Source organism: Rhinopithecus roxellana, chromosome 17, assembly GCF_007565055.1.
Source record: "Rhinopithecus roxellana isolate Shanxi Qingling chromosome 17, ASM756505v1, whole genome shotgun sequence".
NCBI lineage: Eukaryota > Metazoa > Chordata > Mammalia > Primates > Cercopithecidae > Rhinopithecus > Rhinopithecus roxellana.
This window is the reverse complement of record NC_044565.1, coordinates 73,634,881-73,653,230: the sequence shown is the minus strand read 5'-3', so window position 1 is coordinate 73,653,230 and position 18,350 is coordinate 73,634,881. Positions and strand designations below refer to the sequence as shown.

Here is an 18,350-nt window from a genome sequence, read left to right as displayed (position 1 = left end):
TGGGAAGCACCCCTGCCCCTGCAGGCTTGGAAGTATCTGCTCCCACTCCTTGGCTTCTTCCCGCTCTAGGCACCTGCTCTGGGGCAGAGCAAAGTTGTGGCTGAGCTAAGGTGCTGTTGCAACCCAGCCTGACCTGTGCAAGCTTAGGGCGGCATTGACACACCAACACCCTGCCTCCTCGGCCCCCTCCAGACTTTGGGTGCTGATGAGGATGGGAGGAGGGGCACGTGGGGGCTGAGAGCGGCTTGGTGCAGGCCTGCAGGCACCCCTTGGCACTAACAGACTGGGCACCATGGATGGCATGTGGATCGTGGCAGGAGGTAGACAGGCTCCTGGGTGAAAGGGGCAGGTCTCGGGTGAAACAATACCTTCAAGCCGGGGATGGCCTGAAGCCTGGGTGCTGGGCTGTCAATTCCGGATGGAGTCAGTGGCCCAGAATGACAATTTACGGTGCTTTTTCTGAACCCACTCATGGTTGCCCATGGACCAATCAGCACGCACTTCCTTCTGAGGCTGTAAAAACTCTGGACTCATCCAGCCTTGGGCAGACATCAACACTACCAGCTGTGGGAAGGAGCTGCCCACTTTGGGTCTCCCAAGAGCTGCTCTGTCACTCACTGAAGCTCCTCTCTGCCTTGCTCATCCTCCAGTTGTCTGCATACCTCATTGTTCCTGGACACGGGACAAGAAATCAGGACTTGCCGAATGTGGGGACTGAAAGAGCTGTAACACAAACAGGTCTGAAACATACCCCCCTGCTTATCACATTGCAGGCAAAAAGAAGGCGAGAAGATCTGGGGCCCTTCGGGGAGCCCAGAACTAGGGATGCCCTGAGCCAGGGCTATGACACCCTCTTTGGGGCTTGTGGTTCCTGGCATCTCCAAACTTCCAGGCACTACCATGTTCCCCTCATCCAGATGTGGGTGCCAACAGTGGAAGCCACTTGGGGTACATCTGGTCCAACCACAGCCTCACATGGAGCTGGCACTTGTGCTATCATCTGGAGCTGCTTGCCCTGCCACAGCAAACGGTGTGCCCGGCTATGTGCAGTGGCTGCACCCTGCACTCACTCACACACACACCCCTCATCGTTCTGTGCCTGGTTCACCCTTGGCAGGTGTGGGATCCAGGCCGGTAGCAAGAGCCAAGTGCAGCCTGCCAGGCCAAGTGGGCAGATTGAGCCCAGTGGGCATGAGCAATACTCAGGCAGACGGCACTGCTGGCCACAGAGGTTTCCAGCTGGTGAAGTGACACCCAATGATCCCTTGACACAAAGACTTGTATAAAATGTTTGTAGTAGCTTTATTTGTAGAAGCCAAAAACTAGAAAGAGTACATGCTTTATAATTATGTTTATATAAAATTCTATGAAATTCAAACTAATCTCTGGTGACACAAAGTATATCAGTGGTTTCCTGAGGACACAAGAGGGACAAGAAGGTAGAACTACAAAGGGTATGAAGAACCTTTTGTTGTGATGGATGTGTTCTTTTTATGTCACATGGCTTCATGTGACATAAAATATACCTACCAAATTGCACTGGTAGATATATATATATATATATATATATATATATACACACACACACACACACAGACACCAAATTGTACCTTTTAAATATGTTCAGTTGACTATATGGTAATTTACTTCAATAAAAATAAGAAAACTAGGTAGGCCTGTGAAAAAATTATATGTATATGTGGCCCTGTGTCACTTAGAATTGTTCAAAGTTTCTGTGAAGTTCATCTGGAAATGTTCAACAAGTGCTGATAAACTGTTTCAGTTTTTTGAGGGGTGGGTAGGAGGAGGGCCAGGAATTCTACTCAAGGGAAATAATCCAAAAGGAAGAAATCAGTCTACACAAAGTTATAGTGTTACTATTCACAACCTGTGAAACACTGGAAGTTACCTAAATGCTCTACAATTGGGGATTGATTGTAATCCATATGGTTAAATTACCATATGTACTCCAAAAATATTAGTTGCATGGACTATATCTGTGTATGGAAATAAATATATGAAGCCATTTAGTTAAAAAGTAGCACATAAAGAGTACACTCTAAATTAATCCATGTTGACATGTGCAAATGAAAACTGACCATGACTGGAATATAAAGTGATATAAATAGCTGATACTTTAGATTTGAAATAGCTGATACTTTAGGTTTGTATTTTTTTCTTGTAGTATTATTAAAGCAGTTAATTATTTAACTCCTATTATACCTAATAGAAGAAATGATACTGTATTACAAAATTTTAAGATGTATTTTACAAACTGATCATGCAATTAAATCTCACAGAGATACGACACCCCTTAAGTAGTTACTGTTCTGAGGGATTTTAAAAGTCACCCTTCGTGTGTGAGATCTCCCCCACTGAGCTGCTATTACACCACCCACTTATGAAATTGTCATCTTTCTATTTCTCCTTCGTATCAAGATGTGGAAGATCCCTTAACATGCAATCATGTAACCTGGCAAAGTCCAAACTATTATCCTTCTAATATTTTGAATCTGAGAGCATCTCATCTCTTTCATCCTTAATCATGGTAATTTATGTTTTCTCACTTTTTTTTTTCAGATCTTTTTGACTAGAGCTTTAGAAATTGTATTGATCGTCTCAGAACTAGATTTTTATTTCATTGAGTTTCACTATTTATTTTGTTTTACATTTGTTTTCTGTTTTGATCTTTATTATGTTTTTTCTTATGCTTGCTTTGAGTTTAATTTGCTCTCCTTTTTCTATTTTTCTTAAGATGGAAGGCAAGGTTATAAATGGAGACTTTCTCTTTCTTCTAATATGGGCACTTATTGCTTTGAATTTCATCCTAAATATTGTTTTATGGCACCTCACAAATTCTGATATGTTGTTACCATTTTCATTTATTTCAAATATTTTAATTTCTCTTTTGATTTATTCTCATATCTAAGGGTTATTTAGAAGGGTGTTATTTAGTTTCCAAATGTTTAGGAATTTTCCAGACATGTATTCATTTCTAATTTAATTCCACTGTGGATAGAGAGCATACTTTGTATGACATACATCCTTTTAAACTTATTGAATTTAAAACTTGTTTTATGGCCCAGAATTGGGTCTATCAATCATAATAATTGCTCTGTGTAAACACGAAAAGAGCGTGTATACTGCCGAGAGGAGGAGTGTTCTAAAATTGTCCATAGGCGATTTTGATAGTTAGTGTGCTTCAAATTTCTATATCCTGATGATTTTCTCTCTACCTATTCTACCAATTATTGAGAGAAGAGTACTGAGGTATCTGATCAAAATTGTAGACTTGCCTTTTTTTTCTGACAGTTCTGTCAGTTTTTGCTTCACGTATTTTGAAGGTCTATTACTACAGGCATAGAGGCTTAGAACTGGTATGTCCTCTTGATGAACTGATCCTTTTATCATGATGAAACAATCTTCTTTGTTCTTGGTAATATTTTGCTTTGAAATCTACTTTTGTCCGATATTAAGTTAGCCACTACAGATTTCTTTTTAGTAGGGTTAACGTGGTATATGTATCTATGTTTATTCCAACATTGTACTTTAATCTGTTTCTGTCTTTAGATTTACTGTGTGTGTCTCAAAGGCGGCATACTGTTGAATTTTTCTCCCCCTGCCCCCTGCCATTCTGACAATCTCTGATTTTTATTTTTATTTATTTTTTATTTTTTTATTTTTTATTTTTTTTTGAAAAATATAACAGTCATTTTATTTCAGCAGTTTAAAATTTTTCCTTTTTCTTAAAGAGGAAGAAGGCATTTTCCCACAAGGCTGGCCAGATGGGAAGAATCTTCAGCTTCAGCTTGGCCTCATTCACTTGAAAATAAAATATTTACATGAGGCCGCACCTGTGTCCAGCTGAAAGCAGGTCCTTCAGAGCGTGTAGAGGATTCTCTGCCAGCTTGATGGGCTCCTCTAAGCCAGCTGCTGGACATGTCACCAGCTGAGGGAGTCCTGAAACTGTTTATACATGATTTGATCCTTTTTTGATATAGATGATCTTACTTTCTTGAAAGCTTCTTCAAAATGCTTATGACTAATCTTGAGTTCACCTTTTTCATTTCCACTCTTCTGTCTTGCCATTTCCTGTCTCAGGGCACAGATAGAAGCTTCTCTTACCAAAGCAGAGAGATCTGCGCCCGTATAGCAATCACAGCGAAGGTCACCAGCAATTGCTTCCAAATTTACATCTGCATCCAGTGGTGGTTTGGTACCATTTTTTGTGATAGTTTTTAAGATGGCAAGGCGATCTGCAGGCGGTGGTAAACCCACAAACAGTGTTTTGTCCAGGCGGCCTGGGCGCAGGATTGCAGGGTCAATTATATCTGGCCTGTTAGTGGCTGCCATAATAAAAACCTGCTGGCGTGCTTCCAGACCATCCATCTCTGTAAGTAGCTGATTCACCACTCGGACACTTGCCCCTGTCTCTCGGTCTGATCTTCGAGGACATAAAGCATCCACTTCATCAAAGAATATCACACAGGGTGCTGAGTTCTTGGCTCGTTGAAAAACTTGTCGCACAGCACGTTCACTCTCACCAACGTACATATTTAGTAATTCAGGGCCCTTGACAGATATAAAATTTAGTCCAGACTCATTTGCAACAGCCTTTGCCAGCAGAGTCTCCCCACAGCCAGGAGGACCAGCAAGGAGGACCCCAGCTGGAGTCACCAATCCAAGAGCTTTGAACTGGTCTGGGTTGCGTACTGGTGCCAATATTGCCATGGTGAGCTCCTCTCTAATGTCTTCCAGGGCACCAATATCTGCCCATGTCACATTAGGGACAGTGACAAAGCCTTCCCTTTTGGCAGAGGGTTGGACTGAGGATAGAGCAACAATGAAATAATTCAGTTCAATGCACAGGCCTTGCATCTGCTCCTCTGAGAGGGGATCTTGGTCTCTTAGCAACCCCAGCAGCCTCTGTAATTCATCCTGTGTTTCAGAAGTGGACTCAGTTCCCAGACTTTCCTCCTGGACTCCTTTAGATGGCGAATCTTCCATTTCAGGATCTTTCTTCTCCTGTTCCTGTAGCTTCATTAAGACTCTGTTGACTGCACACATTGCTGCCTCTCGGCACAGTGCCATCAGATCAGCACCAACAAAGCCTGGAGTTAGGTGTGCTAAGTGACAGAAATCAAAAGCTTGAGGAAGCCTCAGTTTTCTGCACAACGTTTGAAGTATTCTTTCTCTGCATGCTTCACCTGGGATACCTAGGCATATTTCTCGGTCGAACCTTCCTGCATGTCTCAAAGCAGGGTCTAACGAGTCTGGTCGATTAGTAGCTCCAATAACTAGGACTCGGGCTGTAGCAGCCACATTATTCAGATCATCCATGCAGGTTAGGAGTTGGGCTACAATTCTTCGTTCCATATCTTTTGAAGCAACTTCTCTTTTAGGGGTAATAGCATCAATTTCATCAATGAAAATGATACATGGTGCATTTGACACAGCTTGCTCAAATAGTTCTCTCAGCTTCTGCTCAGACTCTCCGGATACTCCAGACACAATCTCTGGAGCAGCCACTTTCAAAATCGGCAGGTCAAGTTCCCCAGCAATTGCATGTGCAAGTAAAGTCTTCCCACAGCCTGGTGGCCCATGAAGGAGAACTCCATGAGGGGGCACGACGCCCAGGTGGTGGTACACCTCCGGGTGATGCATGTGTATGAGCATCTTGCAGACCTCTTTTAATGTCATATCATTGCCTCCCACATCTTCAAACTTCACGTTGGAGATCTGGAATTCTAACCCCCTGGCTTTAGCTTTCTTTTGCAGGACAGCTTCAACTTCTCCATCTACTTCCTGAAGATCTTCTTTCTTCCTTTTGCTTCCTTTATTCTTTAGCCTGCGTTTCCGTTTCATAGCACTCTCCAAAAGAGAAGAATCTTTTGAACCCTGTATCTCAGTTATTGACTTCTTAGGATCACTTTTCTCATCTGATAGATCCAAGAAAAAACTGTCCTTCTTTCCACTTGGGGTTTTGTCAATAAACCATCCTCCCTCAGAATCTTTGGCAGGGGTCTTCAAGGGAACAGAGCCTGTTTTGGAACTTATCCGTGGTGTTGAAGAGGTGGTTTCTCTTTGCTCCCTCTCAGGAGTATTTGAAACAGAATCAGGATTTCCTTTTCGATACAAAGACAGCAGGGAACTGTTCATGTGATTTGCTGACTGTGGATCTTGGTAGTCTTCCATACTTGAATCATCATCAGAATAGCTTTCAGTATACTCATTGTCCTCTTCATCTTGTCTTGCTCTTTTTGCTAAATGTTTATCTTCTAATTCTGTTAAATTCTTAAATTCCTTCTCACTACTAATTATGCTAAATACTTTTTCTACCTGAATCCTAAAAGCATTTCTTTTTCTTCGACCATAGTCTATACTGTACATTCTTTGTAAATCAGATGCTAAGACTCCAATGTCCACATATTTGCCACATTTGTTACCGGTAAGGTACTGGATGACTCGTTGCTTGAGTTTATTATCCACGAACCGGGCGGGTCTAGGCTTCATCGTGTGGGTCTTCCAAGCCACCGACAATCTCTGATTTTTAACTGGGATGTTAGAATGTTTATATTTAATGAGATTATTTATGTAGTTTGAATTACGTCTATTGTCTTGCTATTTGTTTCCATTTGTGTCTCTGTTATTTGTTCCTATTTCCTATTTATATTCCGTCTTTTGGATTGAGTGATATTTTATTTCAATTTATATTGCTGTCAGTTTATTCATTATAACTCTTTCTTTTGTTAATTTGCTTAAAGGTTTATTGCATATATCTGAAATTTATCAGTCTACCTTAAGGTGATATTATACCACTTCAAGTATGGTATAAAAATCTGAAATAATATGCTTCCATTTCTTCCCTCTTGCCCTTATGTTATTGTTGTTGTTTTACTTATACACGTGTTGTAAAAGCCTCAACTTATTAATATTATTTTTGTTTAAATAGTCAATTATCTTTTAAACAGTTTTAAATAAAATAATAAAAAACATATATTTACTTATGTGGCTGCCATATTTGATGCTCTTCATTTTTGAGGGTTGATTTATATTTCTATGTGGTATCATTTTTTCCTTTTACCTGAAATCAGAATTTGTATATCTGAAAGTATTTTTATTTCTTCTTTGTTTTCAAAGATATAAAATTCTAAAATATAGCAATCCAGATTGACAGCTGCTTTGTTTCATTAAAGATGTTTCACTGTCACATTGCTTGCATTGTTTCCAACAAGAAACCAGTTCTTGCCCTTATCCTTGTCCTTTGTACTTAATGTGTCTTCTTATCTTTGCCTACTTTTAACATTTTCATTTTATCACTGGATTTGAGATATTTGGTTACTATATTCCTTGGTGTATTTATATTTCTTATTCTGGGGTTCCTTAAACTTGAATCTGTGAGCTTAAGGCTTTCATCAAAATTGGACGATTTTCATACACTATTCTTCACTCCCCCCACCCCACCTCCCACCCCACTTCTCCTTTTTTTTTATTCAGGAAAATATGTATGAGACCTACATGTGTATTAAACTGTCCTACAACTCACCGATGCTCTTTTCATTTTTGTTTATTCTTTTTTGTCTGTGTGCTTCCTTTGGGTAGTTTCTATTGCTATTCTTCAAGTTCATATTCTTTCATTCTACAATGTGTTATCTGTTGCTAATCCCATCTCTGGTATTTTTATCTCAGAGATTGTAGTTTCCATCTCTAGAATTTTGGATTTTGGACTTTTTTTCTATCTTCCACGTCTCTACTTAATTTTGTGAACACATGGAATGCAATTATAACAGCTGTTTTAATATCATTGCTAACCTAATCGCTGTGTCATTTCAGTGTCAGTTTTGATTGATTGATTATTTTTCCTATTATAGGAAGTGTTTTCACCCCTTTTTGCATGCCTGGCAATCTTTGATTGGAGGGTCAGAAATTGTACCTTGTTGGGTGTTGGATATTTTTGTATTTCTATAAATATTCTTGAGCTTTGTTCTGGGATGCAGTTAAGTTACTTGGAAACAATTTGATCCTTTCAGGTCTTGATCTGATTTGTTCAGTGGTTCCAGAAAAGTGTTAGTGCTAGGGCTAATCATCTCCTCTGAGGTAAGGCCTTTTTGAGTATTCTACCCAATGTCTCATATGACCTTTTCTATCTGGCTTTTGGGTACAGGCTCTATTTGTGGCCATGTGTGATAACTGGATACTGTTCCCTTTAATTCTTTTGGGCAATTCTTTCCTCCCACAAATGCACTAATTAATACTCTGCTAATACTTGAGGAAAATTCTCTGCAGGTCTCCGTGTGTCTCTGTCCTTTTCAGCACTCTATCTTGAAAATTCTATGTGTCTTGATTTCTTGAAATCTCAGGTTTTTTCCCCCTCAACTCAGGAAGTCTTTTAGCTTCTCCCTGGGATCCCCTTCCCTGTACCTCAGCCTGGAAGTTTTCTCAAACCAGGAAGCTGGATCAGTTATGAAGTGGTGTGAGTCATTTTTTTTTCTTGCCACTCACTGTTTTTCATTGCCTAATATCCTGTGTTTTGTAAATAATTATTTCATATAACTTGTCTTTTATTTTCTAGCCTGGAGGAGAAATCCAACTCCTATTATTCCTCCTTGACTGGAAGCACACGTGTCTCCAATGGATTTTAGTATTTATCTTTGCTAATTTGAAAATTTGCAATAGTGGTTGATTTATTGGTTTTAGTGACCTCTACTTGTACTCAATGTCATGTTTTTTTCCCCCAAACTTTCCGTCTTCAGGCTTGACTTGTAATGCTTTGGGAAGTATTTTACAAGTTTGTAAGTTTGTAGAAGACTAAGTGGGATAGGAGAATGATGATTTCCTTTACATGAGTCCTGTGGCTCCATGTAGCTGCAGCTGGGAAGGTGGCTGTAGGACTACAGAGTAGGAGATAAAGAGTGGGAGATACCAACAGATGCTTATGAATGATTGGTTTGAAACTTTCACATGGCAAATTCTGTTGCAGAAACCTCAGAATGTGCTTTTGTTCTTTTTTTGTTTGGTCCAAATGAACACTGGAACGGAGGTAGATGTAGGAGGGAGATATGCTGAGGTGGATCAGTCTTTGAACATTGCCTTTGATCAGGGCTACTGAGTCCCTGGCCATTTATTGATTTGTTTTAAAATTTTAATTCAGGGGGTACGTGTGCAGGTTTGTTGCATGGGTATATTGTGTGATGCTGAGGTTTGGGCTTCTAATGATCCCATCACCCAAGTCGTGAACATAGTACCCAATGGGTAGTTTTTCAACCCTTGTCCCTCTCCCTCCTTTCCTCTTTTGGAATCCCTAGTGTGTATTGTTCCCATCTTTGTATCAGGACAATATTTAAATGTAGGTGTAAACTCTTTAAAAGTTCTCAAATTGATGGCAATATCTAGGCTTCATTGCTGCAAAACTGTACAGAACTGTTTGCTTCCAAATAACATCAGAAGATTTGGGATTGTTAATGGGTACATTAATATGGTTAGATTGAATGAATAAGTTCTAGTATTTGATACAGGATGACTACAGTCAGTAATACTTTATTACACATTTAAAAAATAACTAAAATAGTATAATTGGATTGTTTGTAACAGTAAGGATAAATACTTGAGGTGGTGGATACCCCGTTTTACCCTAATGTGATAATTACACATTGCATCCCTGTATCAAAATATTTCATGTGCCACATAAATATATATATATTAACTATACCCACAAATATTAAACAAAAAAAATTTTTAAAAAGGAAAAAAAGACCTGTAAACCTGGGCTGCACCAAGAAGCTAAACAATTGAAATTAGAAAACCACAGTTTTCTTTTTGCAAACCTTGAGAAATAAAGGAGACAAAATTATAGCTCAGAGAAATGGCATATATTAATCCAACAGTGAAAGTGCCCATTATGTCCTTAGCCTACCTTCATAGGCTTGCTGAGCTTTGTACTTCAAGCTGAAAACCACCCCATGTCAACTTTTATATTTTATTGATTTGGTAATGATCAGTTAGCCTGAGTGGCTGAGCAAATGTTGCTTCACGATGCCAAAATCCACCCCAAGTTGATCAGTTTATAGAAAAAGGTAAACTAGTTATTCAAATAAGTTGATTCAGTTACTCAGGCCAAGAAGTTGATCTGATTCTCTTTGATTTTGATCTTCTGGGGTATTAAATTCTTTTTAGAAGTGGAGCCAGTGGTCAGTAGCATGTCTCTTATAGGAGGTTTCACTCCAATGATCATTATTCTTTCTATCATTCAGGGGAATCCTCAAAGTTTTTTAAAACCTTGGTAATTCATTAGATGTTTGGATTGAACATCTACTTTAATGTAGAGGCAGGAAGAAAGATACTGAGTGGACAGTTCCAAGGTCTCCCAGTATTACCAGGACATGCCATAAATACTTAAAAACATAAACAGGGAACTTAAAAGTTTTCTGCTGTATTTTAGATCTTCACAAGCTAATCATCTCAAAGATTTTGCATGATTTAAATGGATCTGCCAGATTAGGACCATTAGATAATTCAAACCAGACAACATTTATTTGCATGGGGTTGACAATGGGATGTGGCTGCGCTGTCTTCCAGCATGGCAGAGTAAGATGGGAAGAAGTCTTGAGTCACTGGTGTTTGGGGAAAATATCATTATATGTCTATGAGCCTTAATATTTCTCTTACTAGAGAAACGAATTAGGTTAATATTGCTGTGCTAATAGAATCTTGGATCCTGAAAACTGGGCTAATCCACACTGTAAATACTGGAGGCCATGTGTTTCCCCAGTTAGGGCACACTTGGAGAGGAGTCAGGTGTGCTCTTTTACAAATCTCACTGCATTATTATTGAGCTCTTGGAAAGGTGCTGAGCCTTCGTTTTAGAAAAAGGGATTAGATGTGGAGGGAATCACTTTGCTTTCCCCAGGGAGGCATTTCTCTATTGCTTTTCTAGGGATGGGATAGGTATATAGAAGGTTTGATTCTAGAATTTATAAAACAACATTCTGTGGACTTTGAGTAATATTTTAGGGAGGGCACCCATCCAGGAAACTAGATGAGTTGCTGCCTTTCTCTGCAGCAGTCCTTAGGATACTATATCTTCTGATCTTCTTTCTAAACTTGGTATCCAGTTTATTTTGCTTGTCTTCCTGCAGGCCATTCTTGTGGAGAGATTGAGTAACAAAGTCTTGACGTAATGTGTGACAAGCTCTGTAGGGCCATAGGATTATAGAGAAGCTACTCAGAGAGAGGGCAAGGGTATGAAGAAAAAGAGTAGATGCATAAAAAGAACAGGGAAAGGGGAGTAAAAGGAAATGGGAAAAGAGGTTGAAAGGAGATAAAACAGTAAAAAGAAGAAAAGCTGGGAAGGGAGAAAGGAAGTGCAGCAAAAAAGATAGAAAAAGAAGAGAGAGTGCTGATGCAGGTTTTCAAGGAGCCTATATATTGGGGAAAGCATTGAACAAGTTACATCAAAGACCAGGAGTCTGAAATCAGGTGCCTGTTCTCAAATAACATGGGCTTATTAAGAATCAGTGCTACTGCCCAGGATAGTAAAGTAGACATACCAAAAGTGCTGGAGAAGTTCAGGGGAACTGTGAGATATAGAAGGAAAATCAGGGGAAGATGGATAGGAGATGGGAGCCCTAGACACCCTTAGGCATCTTGGTTTCAGGTTCATTGGTCAGAGCTCTCTCCCCATCCCCACAGTCTATCTAGATGCTTACATCAAAGGCAGTGCTTGCTTGATAGATTTCTAAGTATCAGTAGCAACAAGATGGAAAGAAGAATGGAATATCCCATTAGAGGATATAGGGCCAAGTCTTCAGAAAGAGTTCATATATATTAATCACGTGTCATAGAATATCCTGGAGCACCTGTCCTCTCACCTACCTAAAATACTTGATTCCCAGTGGTCAATGACTTTTTTTTTTTTTTTTTAAAAAGGAGGGGATTGGTGTGTACATAGATATTGTAGGCACATACAATTTTTAAAAAAGTGATGATGAAGTTCTATAGGTACCTTCACAAACCACTCTGTTCTACTTAAATTCTAACAGTTCCTGGAGGAAACTTTGAGATTTCTCTTCAGAGCTGAGTTTGGTGGTTGGGGTGTGTTGTTTGACTTTGTGTGTGTGTGCGTGTGTGTGTGTGCGTGTGTGTGCTGGTTTGTTTGCTTTTACTTATGGGCACTGACATATTGATTACTAGAAAGTTCATAGTTAAATTTTTGTCCTATTCAATAGACAAACATACCTGACTTGTTGACATAGAGTCTAGGTGCTAACTTCATTAGTCAATTAACCTTACTTTCATATCTTTATTTTCATTTGCCTCCTTTTTCTTTATTTTTTAGGCCATCTTGAAGCACTTTATACATCTATATTTATGGCCTTAAATCTCCCCTCTTTTTCTTTTTTGGGGGCAATTTGGGAATAACTAAAATAAAATTGAAATACAAATTAACATTTTTTGTTTTATGCAAAGATATGTTAAAATATTCAAAGAATAAAGAGGTTTTTTAAAGAATAATAGTAGGTTCTAGCATGACTCAGTTAAAATATGGTATCACTTAGTAAGAAACACGTTCTAAAAAACAATTTATATTAGCCATCATTAAGAAAAAGAGGGGTATTGAATGAGTCAAAGAGTGGTTTCCAGGGAAGTCTTTCTTTGTCTGGAAAGACACCATAGGATTTTCTGCAGACAGCTTACTCATTTTTTCTTGATTGAAATCTGGAAAGGAAAACATGCAAGAAAACATTCCATTCTGGACTGGCAGCAGGTCAAGCCAGAGTGGCAACATTTGGAACCCGGCGACCAGTCTGGGAGCTCAAACATTTAGGCAATAGGAGCTGATGGAAGCCAAAAAGCCAAGCCATGGGTATCTGGTGTCAGGGTAGCTGCTGGGGGAGATCTGGCCATGGTGGTGGGGCCCAGCCATATAAACAAGTTCAGAGGTAGGACTGAAGCTGTGTACTGGGTTGAAGCGTGTCTCTCCTAAATTTATGTTTTTTCTAGAACCTTAGATTATGACCTTACTTGGAAATAGGTTCTTTGCGATGACACACATTGCTTAACATTGTGGATACATTCTGAGTAATGTCTTGTTAGGTGATTTCATCATTGTTCAAACATCATAGAGTGTACTCACACAAACCTAGATGGTATAGTCTACTACACATCTAGACTGTATAGTATATCCTATTGTTCCTAGGCTACAAACCTGTACAGCATGTTACTGTACTGAATACTGCAGGCAATTACTGCAGGCAGTTACTGTACTGAATACTGCAGGCAATTGGGGCACAATAATCTAATGAGACCATAATCATATATGTAGTCTGCCATTGACTGAAATGTCATTATCATCCATGACTGTAGTTAAGATGAGGCCATACTGGATTAGGTAGGTTCTAAATCCAATGTGACTGGTGTCCTCATAAGATGAGAGAAACAGACACAAACACAGGGAAACACCGGGAAGATGGCCATCTGAAGACAGAGGCAAACATCGGAGTGATGCAATGACAACCAAGGAATGCCAAGGACTGCAAACCATTGCCAGAAGCTAGCAACACTCAAGGAAGGACTCCTCCCTAGAACCTTTAGAGGAAGCATGACTCTGCCAGCCCCTTTATCTCATACTTCCAGCCTTCAAAACTGTGTGATACAATACATTTCTATTATTTTAAGCTATCTGGTCTGTGGCAAATTTGTTACAGCAGCCTAGGAAATTAACACCAGGCACACTTCAGAGCAGGACAGGTCAAGGAATAACCAAATAGGTCTTCTATTATTAGAATTATTTATAATGTTGGAGTAGTTCTTGATATTTACTTGGCCCTCTCTTGGCAAAGGCTCTTTGTATATTCCTACACTAAAGGTCTGGCCAAGTAGGGGTTCAGATTCTCTTCAAGTACATAAACTCTCCCCTGATTTTTATGTTTGCTGGCCTTCCAAGTAAGATTTCCATTGAAGAAAGTGGTCCATGGCTAAAAAGCTTTAAAATCCATTGGTATTATGGGCAGATTTAGACTCTGTAGAGCCTAGTTTTTTTTTTTCTTTTTTTAAAAATTATTATACTTTAAGTTCTAGGGTACATGTGCATAACATGCAGGTTTGTTACATATGTATACTTGTGCCATGTTGGTGTGCTGCACCCATCAACTCATCAGCACCCATCAACTCGTCATTTACATCAGGTATAACTCCCAATGCAATCCCTCCCCCCTACTCCCTTCCCACAATAGGCCCCGGTGTGTGATGTTCCCCTTCCCAAGTCCAAGTGATCTCATTGTTCAGTTCCCATCTATGAATGAGAACATGCGGTGTTTGGTTTTCTGTTCTTGCGATAGTTTGCTCAGAATGATGGTTTCCAGCTGCATCCATGTCCCTACAAAGGACACAGACTCATTCTTTTTAATGGCTGCATAGTATTCCATGGTGTATATGTGCCACATTTTCTTAATCCAGTCTGTCACTGATGGACATTTGGGTTGATTCCAAGTCTTTGCTATTGTGAATAGTGCCGCAATGAACATACGTGTGCATGTGTCTTTATAGCAGCATGATTTATAATCCTTTGGGTATATACCCAGTAATGGGATTGCTGGGTCATATGGTACTTCTAGTTCTAGATCCTTGAGGAATCGCCATACTGTTTTCCATAATGGTTGAACTAGTTCACAGTCCCACCAACAGTGTAAAAGTGTTCTATTTCTCTACATCCTCTCCAGCACCTGTTGTTTCCTGACTTTTGAATGATCGCCATTCTAACTGGTGTGAGATGGTATCTCATTGTGGTTTTGACTTGCATTTCTCTGATGGCCAGTGATGACGAGCATTTTTTCATGTGTCTGTTGGCTGTATGCATGTCTTCTTTTGAGAAATGTCTGTTCATATCCTTTGCCCACTTTTTGATGGGGTTGTTTGTTTTTTTCTTGTAGATTTGTTTGAGTTCTTTGTAGGTTCTGGATATTAGCCCTTTGTCAGATGAGTAGATTGCAAAAATTTTCTCCCATTCTGTAGGTTGCCTGTTCACTCTGATGGTAGTTTCTTTTGCTGGGCAGAAGCTCTTTAGTTTAATTAGATCCCATTTGTCAATTTTGGCTTTTGTTGCCGTTGCTTTTGGTGTTTTAGACATAAAGTCCTTGCCCGTGCCTATGTCCTGAATGGCATTCCCTAGGTTTTCTTCTAGGGTTTTTACGGTATTAGGTCTAACATTTAAGTCTCTAATCCATCTTGAGTTAATCTTCATATAAGGAGTAAGGCAAGGATCCAGTTTCAGCTTTCTACTTATGGCTAGCCAATTTTCCCAGCACCATTTATTAAATAGGGAATCCTTTCCCCATTTCTTGTTTTTCTCAGGTTTGTCAAAGATCAGATGGCTGTAGATGTGTGGTATTATTTCTGAGGGCTCTGTTCTGTTCCACTGGTCTATATCTCTGTTTTGGTACCAGTACCATGCTGTTTTGGTTACTGTAGCCTTGTAGTATAGTTTGAAGTTAGGTAGCATGATGCCTCCAGCTTTGTTCTTTTGACTTAGGATTGTCTTGTCAATGCAGGCTCTTTTTTGGTTCCATATGAACTTTAAAGCAGTTTTTTCCAATTCTGTGAAGAAACTCATTGGTAGCTTGATGGGGATGGCATTGAATCTGGAAATGCCTAGTTTCTAAAGTGCTTCATAGTGCCGATCTGAAAGTGAGATAGCACTAGCCCTATCATAGGATCGTTCAACCTGAGACTGCATCAGACACAGGTTAGGTAGCACTGACCTGTGTCAGGCCTGGGGCAGGCTCTGGGAGGCTGCTTTCATGATGAGTTCCTTTTTGTTCAGGAGACTATAAGGAAGTTGGTCCTATTTTAGAAGCAATAACAGCCTTTGAGTTTGCTCTAGGGCATTCCAAAATCAAGCGTCCCCAAGGTGCTGTACTCTGGATTTCTAGGTCGCAGATACACAGACCAGAGTTGACCAGAAATTGGCCAGAATGGGTTCTGGGGATGTGGATGAATTTCCATTTCTCATCCATTCCTATTCCATCTCCATTTTATCATTTTCCATTACTACTCCCTCAATACCAAAATTAAAACAACTTGTTGATTACTAGGTAGCCCTCACAATGAGTTTTTCCTATGGTTTTGTACTAGTTTTTCCTACTAGGTTTTGCAGTCCAATTTCTCTGTGTAGACATAGACTTTGGAAAAGCCAAAACATCTAAGCAATGCACATTTAAACAAATTAATTAAATCTGCCACTGGCAGTCATTATGTCATTGGCTTTTAATCTGGCTGCACGTTAAAATCATCTGGGGGAACTCTTAAAAATGACTTCTGCTCAAAGTCATGTGCCCAAAGTTGTGATTAATTTGTCTTCAGGGTGATTCCTCCCCTTTAATATTTCTAAAGCCACTTAGGTGACTTGCTTGTGCAACTAGGGGTGTAATCCTCTGATGCGGACATTGACTGCAATAGAGGAAAATGCTAGAGAGCAGAAACTCTGGAATCAGTGCCACCTGGATTCCAACTCTGATATCTCATAACTATCGGACCTTGGGCTAACTTAATCTCGTTGTGCCTCAGGTTCCTTCTCTGTAGAATAGGAATACTAATACCTATCGCCTAGGGTTGTTATAAAGATTAAATGAGTTAATACGGGCAAAGTACTTAGAACATTGCCTTGAGCATAGTAAGCAATATATAAATATTAGTTGTCTGTGGTAATTTGCTGACATTTCCCTTACTGGGTGTCTGAACTGAAATTGATCTCAATGGTCTAATATTACTCCAACAAGTTACATTAACTTCCTGTGACTGCTTAAAACAAAATAAATCTTACTCTTACTATTCTGAAGGCCAGAAGTCTGAAATCAAGGTGTCAGCAGGGTCACACTTCCTCTGGAAGCTCTGAAGGAAAATCTGCTCCTTTTCTCTTTCAGCTTCTGGTGACTATTAGCATTCCTTGGCTTGTGGTCACATCTCTGTTTGCTCTATCTTCATATTACTTCCTCCTCTGTGTGTCTTTCTTCTCCTGGTCTTTCTTGTATAAGAATCCATGTGATTGCATCTAGGGCCCACGTGGATTATACAGGATGAGCTCCTTTTCTAAGGATTCTTAATGTGATCACATCTTTTGCCAGAGAAGATAATATTCACTTTTTTTTTTTTTTTTTTGCTATCAGAAGGTACTATTCATAAGTTCCTGGAATTAGGACACAGAGATATCTTTTTGGGGCCTACCATTCAACCCACTATACAAGATGGAATAATAAAAAGTAAGCTTGGATGGGACGCATCACTGACTCATTCTGTGTTTAGTGGACTTCACATTTGGCCTGCACATCCCATTCTCTAATATGTCCAAAACCATTATTTACACAACAGGTACTATCCAAATATACAAACAAGTGACTATTTATTGTAAGTGTTTGTGGTTACTTCTCAGCAAGGACCCACAGAAGTGGAGCAAGTGCTCAGAGGACTGGTTGGCCCAATGGCCTCTGGCATATGGAGAGCTCCAACAAGGAAAGGCCTGTTGGTAGTTTTGCTCCAAAGAGAACAATTTTTGAGAAACTCTATTTTGTGCTTAAATGTGTACCCAAAATCTCACCAATGATGGCTGTTTTTGTTTTTGTTTTAGAGATAGGGTCTCACTATATTGCCCAGGCTGGCCTTGAACTCCTGGGCTCAATAGATCTTCCTGCCTTAGCCTCCCGAGTAGCTAGGACTATAGGCTGTATGACCTTGCTAATTTTGGGTTTACATTCGGAAAATTCTGATGCTTATTTTAAAAGAGAACAGGGCGATGCTACATTATCAGGACATTTTTCTGTCCCAAGTGATAGAAAAATCAATCTGAGTAGGCTTAAATGAAACTCTAATTTATTAACTCTCATAACTGGAAAATTCTAGCTTCAGGTCCAGATTGATGCAGTGATTCCAAAGATAATATCAGGACCTAGTTTCTTTCTCCAGCTCTTGGCTCTACTTTTGCTGGCTGTAGTTTCAGAAAGACCGTCCTTAGGTACTGGCAAGACAGCTATAGTATCTAAGACCTACATTCTCTCAGGTTCAAGGCACGTGAAAATAAACAGTCCTAGAAATAAATGTAAGCAAAACCTTATCGAGATTTGTTGGGTTGAATGCTCATGCCTGAGACAACCAATGTGATAGCACCCCCTCCTGTTCTGTTTGGCTGAGGACCTTGGAGAAGATGACCCCTCTTAATACATGGGCTAAGATTGGGGTAGGAGGTAGGTCTGTTCTGAAGAACCAGTGTAGGTACCATCAGAAAGGAAAATGAATATTGGGTGGCAAATACAACAGATGACCACTGTAGATGCAATTAGGTCCTTGGACTAAAATGTCTGAAA

The 18,350-nt window shown here is 39.7% G+C and overlaps 2 protein-coding genes across 3 annotated transcripts in view; one reads left to right on the top strand and one right to left on the bottom strand.

The window, feature by feature from the left end:
- The window catches only part of SRD5A2 (steroid 5 alpha-reductase 2), a 61,738-nt gene that overhangs the window by 10,705 nt on the left and 32,683 nt on the right, over positions 1-18,350 (top strand). The window lies entirely within an intron of this gene.
- Positions 3,699-6,529, bottom strand: LOC104669587 (nuclear valosin-containing protein-like). 2 transcript variants are annotated; one of them, XM_030921799.1, is made up of 2 exons: positions 4,148-6,529; positions 3,954-4,058 (listed from the first exon to the last, which is right to left on the bottom strand). In XM_030921799.1, exons 1-2 carry the CDS (start codon positions 6,511-6,513, stop codon positions 4,055-4,057), a joined length of 2,370 nt encoding a protein of 789 aa, XP_030777659.1. In that variant the 5' UTR covers positions 6,514-6,529; the 3' UTR covers positions 3,954-4,054. The 2 variants fall into 2 exon arrangements, with proteins under 2 accessions (XP_030777658.1, XP_030777659.1); XM_030921798.1 differs by having other exon boundaries at positions 3,699-6,529.

Bases quoted from the DNA above. Each gene is read 5' to 3' on its own strand.
- LOC104669587 (XM_030921798.1), bottom strand. From the start codon at position 6,513: ATGAAGCCTAGACCCGCCCGGTTCGTGGATAATAAACTCAAGCAACGA.